The sequence below is a fragment of the Alligator sinensis genome, unplaced genomic scaffold, assembly GCF_000455745.1.
Source record: "Alligator sinensis unplaced genomic scaffold, ASM45574v1 scaffold337_1, whole genome shotgun sequence".
Lineage (NCBI taxonomy): Eukaryota > Metazoa > Chordata > Crocodylia > Alligatoridae > Alligator > Alligator sinensis.
Window position 1 is genome coordinate 2,220,126 of NW_005841927.1, and position 6,780 is coordinate 2,226,905.

The following is a 6,780-nucleotide window of genomic DNA, read 5'->3' on the forward strand; positions in this document are numbered from 1 at the left end:
GAGGGGGTAGACGTGTCACGTGTCTGGGGTCTGGTGAACCCAGCATTCATTCCTGCCTGTGGCAGGGGGTCAGGCTAGATGATCTGTTCAGGTCCCTCCTGACCCTAGCTACTATGAAACTATGATACTATGATCATTCATCATAAACGTACTATTTGCAGAAGAAATAAGGTGCTTTTGTTGTACAGTCTTTATAGACATCTAATTTAGCAAGACAAAATGGGACTGTAATTTAGCACTAGCATAAACCAGTCTGATTTTATTTCACTAGAGTTACAGCAAAGATGAATTTGTCTAATTTTCTTTGGGGAAAAATATTTATCATAACAGCCCAATTATACACAAAAGAGAGGTTTGGTTTATACCTCAGGGATACCCACTTTGATTTTTAAAGGGATATTCCAAAGACAGGTTTCTTAGAAATATTATTAAGAATTTGCTTATTGCATGTTTAATTCCATGTTCTTAACAAAATACACTGACAAATACAGCCACAAGATTAAAAGGCACAGAGCCAAATCCAGTTGCCAGAATTCAGAAATTGACTCGTCTGGAAAATATATGTATGTCTGCATAAAGATCCAGTCTCTGTTGCTTTGTCCCCAAGACAAAGAGAAACGTTAAATTGTCAGCATAGAAGTTGTGTCCTGCTTTGCTTGGGTGAAAGACAGATTTTTCTCTTCTGCAGGCATAAATGAGATTGAACTTGGAGTGGATGAAGACGGATTCATTTACATGGCCTTTGAAACTCCTGAGATGTGTGATTCCTCTGAGTTTATTTGGTCAAAGGATTATGAGGGACCTCCAGATCCTGACCGAGTTAGAACTGAAGATCAAGATAACAAGTGAGTGGGCAATCCAATGCACTTTGGGAAAACAAGTTTTAAAATGTGGACCAGGAGACACACAACCCACTAATCTGGGGAAAAAAGCTTCAGAGCAAAAGGCTTCCCAGAGAGACTTTGGAAAACAATGTTTTCACCCTGCAATACAGATGTTCAATCCTTCCAGCAGAGGTGGAAGAAAGAACCAGCTTAAAAAATGTAAAACCCTTTTTCTCCCTTCAAACTTTGGATAAAATACAGATATACATTTTGAACAGTTGTGCAGTTAATCTGAAATAAACCCAAACTCCCCATTTTATGAAAATTTCCGGTCCCTGTTCTCCATCAAACAACACTGTGGAAATTACACCAGAAATCAATTTGGCCATTGCTCCTATTTCTTAAGCAAGTCTGGACCACTGTCTTGACTTCCAACTGTAGCATGGTTTATGGAGTTCAAGCAAGCCATCAGCATCAATGCATCAATGCCAGTCTGTTGCTAATGCTTTCAAACAGTTTGGCTCTGCTATCCCAGCATTACATGTAAAGTGTTCTGCTTGCCTTCTAGTTTTACAAACTATATCCTTCTAGCGTCAGCCTAGAACTAAGCATAATGTGTTTTTCTTTTCCTTCCCTCAGATCTAAGCTCATCCTGAAGGATCCATCAGAAAAGGATCTGGGGACATATTCAGTGGAAGTAACAGATGTGGATGATGATATCTCTGCCAGCCATACTTTAACACAAGAAGGTAAAAAATAACAATTTCAGAAATTTTCCAGTATGCCAAAATCATCTAATTCTGAATGGTCAGACAAAAAGCTCCTTCTAAAACAAGAGGAGATGAAATTGTAGAATGGAATATCATTAGAAAGATCATTTCCTATTCTTTGAATGACCAGATGCAACTGTCTTTATAGTATTAGGAAAAAAATGAAGATTGCACTAAAGTGGAATGGAAAGAAAATGTTCTCATACTTTCTGACAGTATATGAATGTGATGCCATGGTAATTTAGGATTTTTTAAAACCTTTCCATGAATCGGTGCTGCAATATAGATAGCAACCTCTTATTTCTATCAAACTAGGATTTATTTTCCCAGCTTCAATTAATCCCTTAAACTATGATATGTTTCATATTTATTGGGTTCTACTTGATCTGGATGCTCAGATGTAGTGCCTAGGGGGGTAAAATGCCTTGCTACAACTGCAAAGGTGTATGTTGAAGCCTTGTTTCAGACTCGTACTGAAAGCCATTATGCAAACTGAGAAGACACTTGTGGTCAGACATGATGCTAGTCCTTATGTGCCTTTGGCTAGAGAAACTGGAATTCCTTCACCACACGAGCCCAGTGGACTTTTAGCTTTAAACTGACTTTTGACTTGACCAGAATGGGCAAGGATCTAATATAAACATAAACTGAAAAGGAGGTTTGTGGTCAATTTTGCTGGATTAATCTAAATCATGTGCTGCTTTTTGCATTTCAGAACTGGACAACCTGCTGAAACTTAGCCATGAAATCAAAAACCCGTGTAAGTAGAAGTAATAGTGTTTAATGTTTTTGACCACTCTGTAATCTACAATAATGTGGAAATCCTGACCTAACTGAGGTCAGTGGCAGAACTCCCATTGATTTCAACTGAATCAGAATTTCATCCTAAATCCCCTTAACCCACCACACTCCCTTTGTTTCCTAGTAATTAAGCTGATTTCTGGGTGGAACATTGATGTTCTTGAGAAAGGGGAAGTGCGGTTGTGGTTGGAGGTTGAAAAGCTGTCACCAGATGCAGAGCTACATTTAATCTTCAATGAGAAGGAGCTTACAAGCACTCCGGTATGTGTTTTAAAATTCTGACATTACCCTTCTTGGCACTAGGACATAACAGCACTATATTTGAACCCAGGGTTGGAGGAGATCGTTCACTGAACCTAGCCCTGTCCATATACTTTACCTGATACATGAGGTAGCTGAAGCACCTCTGACAATCTGCTCCAGCAGAGACTTCCTCTGCAAGAGGGATTGTCTAGGAACAATCCTAACCCCTCGATGTTCACTTGACATTACAAGTGACCCTGGTGGACTAGCAAATTCAGTCCTGTATGTACAAGTTAGCTCTGGCTAAATATATGTTAAGAAATACCATCTTTGCCAATTTGATAGACTTGTATATTTTTCCTTCTGTAAACCCAGCAAAGCTGTCAGGTTTCCAGTTTCCACACTACCTCTTTGAATTGGATAGATACAAATCTTCAAGCTTTTGAGAGTAGATGCATGTGATCTATTTCTAAATCTGTGATACTGAAAATAACATTGTACCATGTGTTGCAAAGTACTCCTACATTCCTGTATATTTAAAAAAAGATATTAACTCCTTCTTGGCCTTCCCATCTCAGAACCTAATACCATATGGTTTTTTAAAGTGTATAAGACTGGACTGCAAGATGGAGGGGAAGGAGGGAGAAGGAATTAGGTAATTCCAAATTAAATAAAGAGAAACAAAACTATCTGCCTCTGGTTTAAGTGTTAACTAACAATATCAAAATAGCAAGAGAATGGAGATACTGTGATAAGTTAGATCCAAAGCATTTAAAAGGCTTTATTACAATGTTTTTTTCTAGAGACAGAAGGTATATAGGAAAGTTATATAAGACTTTATCTACTACAGTAATGCTTTTTCTCACGTGATTATGTTGTAATGCATGTTTAAGCAGTGAACATAATGATAATGGTAATATTTCCTCACAGTAAACAGGTTGGCAAAGATTAATGACACATAATATTTTTAAATTTCTGATGGATTTAAGGGTGTACATTTATGTGTATTATGTGCATTTATGTGCAGTCTTCTTTACTGTCCAAGTCCCCAGAGTCTGGAATAGACTTTCTCCAGAAGTGGTGCAAGCACCCACTCTGGACACCTTTAAAACCCACTTGGATGCTTATCTTCCTGGGATTACTTGATCCCAGCAGACTTCCTGCCCTTGGGCAGGGGGCTGGACCCGATGATCTTGAGAGGTCCCTTCCAGCCCTAATGTCTATGAAATCTATGAAATCTAACACACTAGTGACTGGACAGACTCCAAGGACAGAAATGTCACCTGCACTGCCACCCAGATGTATGGTTAATTACAGTATATGGTTTCTACTTACATACAAATCCATGCAGACACACAGAGACTTGGTGAACTGAAAGGTCTCTGTTATGCAGTCAGGAAGACTCCATCATTACATGCAAGACGCAATGGAAAGTTTCTCTTAATTGAGCTGTTTTCCAGGGAATTACTTTGAGCAGGTTTTATATATAACCTGCAAACCATTAAATAAGTTTATATAGATTTATATTTTATGTTGAAAAAAAACCTATTTAACAACATTTATTATGGGGCCAAACTTTGGACCATGAATACACCAGGTTAAGTAAACAATATGGAAAGAGAGGGAGTCTCTGTTATAGCTCTGGCTCTGTTATAGCTACCTGACAGTGGTGATATACAGTGGAGTCACAGTTCTAGGATTTGGCCCTTAGATTGTTTCCCTACTGAAAATATGTCTACTTTACCATGAGTACTTTATCTTGCATAGACACATAAGATAAACTTTGACAGAGCAAATGGCCTCATAGAATTGATAATCCAGAACTTCTGTGAAGATGACAAAGGGACATACACAGCCCAACTACAAGATGGAAAAGCGAAGAACCAGTTCACCCTAGCTCTTGTTGATGACAGTAAGTAGAGATTCAAGACCTCTACTAAAGACCCTTAAACTTGGTGGGAATTTCCCTATTGACTTCCACAAGCAGGAACAGGCCTCTAGAGAGTATAACCTAATCTCTATAAAGTGTTTCCCATAGTTATATTAGGGGAAGTGATTGAAGTTATCAAGTGTTTATTTTAATACACTTAATCAGTATCTGTGAACCTTCCTTTACGTAGAATCTATCCGAATGGCTCTTTAGCACTTCTCTCTCCAGGCTTTTGGTTTTATATATGGAGATCTAGATAATAAAATCTGGCCTTCCTATAGCATCAGAGCCTTACATCTGTATTCAGACATTTTCTTCTTTATTTGCTGTGTACATATTATTCTGATAAAGCGGGACTGTTCAACTGGTGGCCTGCAGACCACATGTGGCCCACGAGGCATTAAATTGCAGCCGGTGGGGCTTGTCAGGCTAGCTCTAGAGCCACTGCACTGGTGGAGCTCTGGAACCCAGGGAGTAAATACTACCACCACTTTCCCCCCTCCCTGCTCCTTGCCAGCCACTGAATTTGGGGTCTTCAGTCACTATTGGTGATGCAAGTTGGCAGCAGTAGCATTTACCTCTTGGGTTTGGAAGCTGTGCTAACACAGTGGCTCCATCAGCCACCCTGACAAGCTGCTGCCCCACCACTGGAAGTGACCTATCTGGCCAATAAGCAGCCATGCAGTCTGGATCCAGCCCACAAAGCCCAATAAGCGGGATAGCCCTGTGGCATAATGTACTCTGATCCTACTATGTATTACTACATACAGGAAGATGATATGTATTGTGATTTATAATTATTTTATCTTTACCCTAACATTGGCCTGAAAATCTACAGTTGTGACCAGCTTGTTGCTTAAATTAAACTGAACTTAAGCAATAAAGAAACTGGAGTCAACTGTTATCCCAGTGAAAGCCCATGCGAAAAACACTCCCAAACTCTCTATGCTCTGTGTGCTGGTCAAGGAAACATTGTTAGCTCTTTGGAAATAGAAATTTTGCTACTTGCTAATTTAAATTCTTCCCCCCAAAAAATGTGTAGCCTTTATCAGTTCTTTATACCTTAGTATTTCTAACACACATCCTTTGAAATATTTCAAGTTTGTGACTCAGCCCTGCATTCCTTGCCCATCCAAAATACCTATTTAATCATTAGAAACGCTAACTGCATAAAGATTGAGGCTTTAAAGCCTCTTTACTGTACTTTGAACTTTTGAAAATAAATATTACATGGGGAACACCTAGTACAATGAAAGGGTTGTAAGACTGGCATTGTCAACGTTTCTATACTGAATAACAACACTTAACTGAGATAACAGAGACATTTTTTAATCACATATATGTTGTATGGCAATCTCAGACTAGCAGCCCTCCTGATCAGGAATGTATGCTATGCTACATGGAGAGGAGACTTAAAAGTAGTTCAGTGCACTTTGGTTGATTCTGTTCCATTACTGTTTTTGCAGCTTTTGATAAAGTAGCAGAAGAGGCTGCTGCTAAGCGGAGAGAATGGAAGAAAAAGCAAGGTAAGATAGTCCCAGGGCCTCTGACTTTGGCAGGCCTGGTAATAGCTTAATAGCAAAAGATGAAACAAGCATATTTTACTGAGTCCCCAAAATTTAAATGAAAGGTCAATCGTTCTCTTCTGTATAGTCTTATATAAATTGGTTTCAGTCTCAAGATGGGGTGTCTTATTTAGGTTACTGCTTGCAGGCTATTTAAAATCAAACCAAACTAAAGTTTAAATTATTTCAATAGTACAGAGCCATGCTGTCAGTTTTGCCTAGTAGAGGCTCCCTGAACTAGAGCCCTACCTTTGAACACCCTTGAATCTTTTCAAAAGTTCAATCAAAATGCATATTTTAGGGCTCAGATCCAACTACATTTCCATGTGGTGACCAGCATATCTGGGAAAGTTTATTGAAGGGAAAAGCACCTTCTCCTCTCTCTCTCTCCCACACTTTGACTGATGAATAAGGAAGTTTATAAAAAAAACAACACACCTTTCAGGGAAAAGAGTAAAATGATTAAATTGGAAAGATCAATTTGCCTTCTGACATGAGTCAGTAATGATGCAGTTAGTGCGTATCAGGAGAGCGGATTGGAAGGTGTGTAGGTTAACTATTTTTTGCAATCCGTCGGCAGAGTATTTATAACCTCTCAACATTGACTTGCCATGCAACAGTTACTAAATCAAAGAAGCTGCTGGAAA

The 6,780-nt window shown here is 39.0% G+C and overlaps 1 protein-coding gene and 1 long non-coding RNA gene across 2 annotated transcripts in view; one reads left to right on the forward strand and one right to left on the reverse strand.

The window, feature by feature from the left end:
* MYOM3 (myomesin 3) overlaps positions 1 to 6,780 on the forward strand; it is a 43,616-nt gene that overhangs the window by 26,494 nt on the left and 10,342 nt on the right. The window contains exons 22-27 of the mRNA XM_014517824.2: positions 689 to 845; positions 1,464 to 1,573; positions 2,310 to 2,354; positions 2,520 to 2,656; positions 4,406 to 4,550; positions 6,035 to 6,094. Of these exons, the coding sequence (XP_014373310.1) occupies positions 689 to 845; positions 1,464 to 1,573; positions 2,310 to 2,354; positions 2,520 to 2,656; positions 4,406 to 4,550; positions 6,035 to 6,094 (654 nt within the window). The remainder of the gene's footprint in view (positions 1 to 688; positions 846 to 1,463; positions 1,574 to 2,309; positions 2,355 to 2,519; positions 2,657 to 4,405; positions 4,551 to 6,034; positions 6,095 to 6,780) is intronic.
* Positions 1 to 6,780, reverse strand: part of LOC112549541 — a 36,695-nt gene that overhangs the window by 5,531 nt on the left and 24,384 nt on the right. The gene's annotated exons all lie outside the window — the stretch shown is intronic.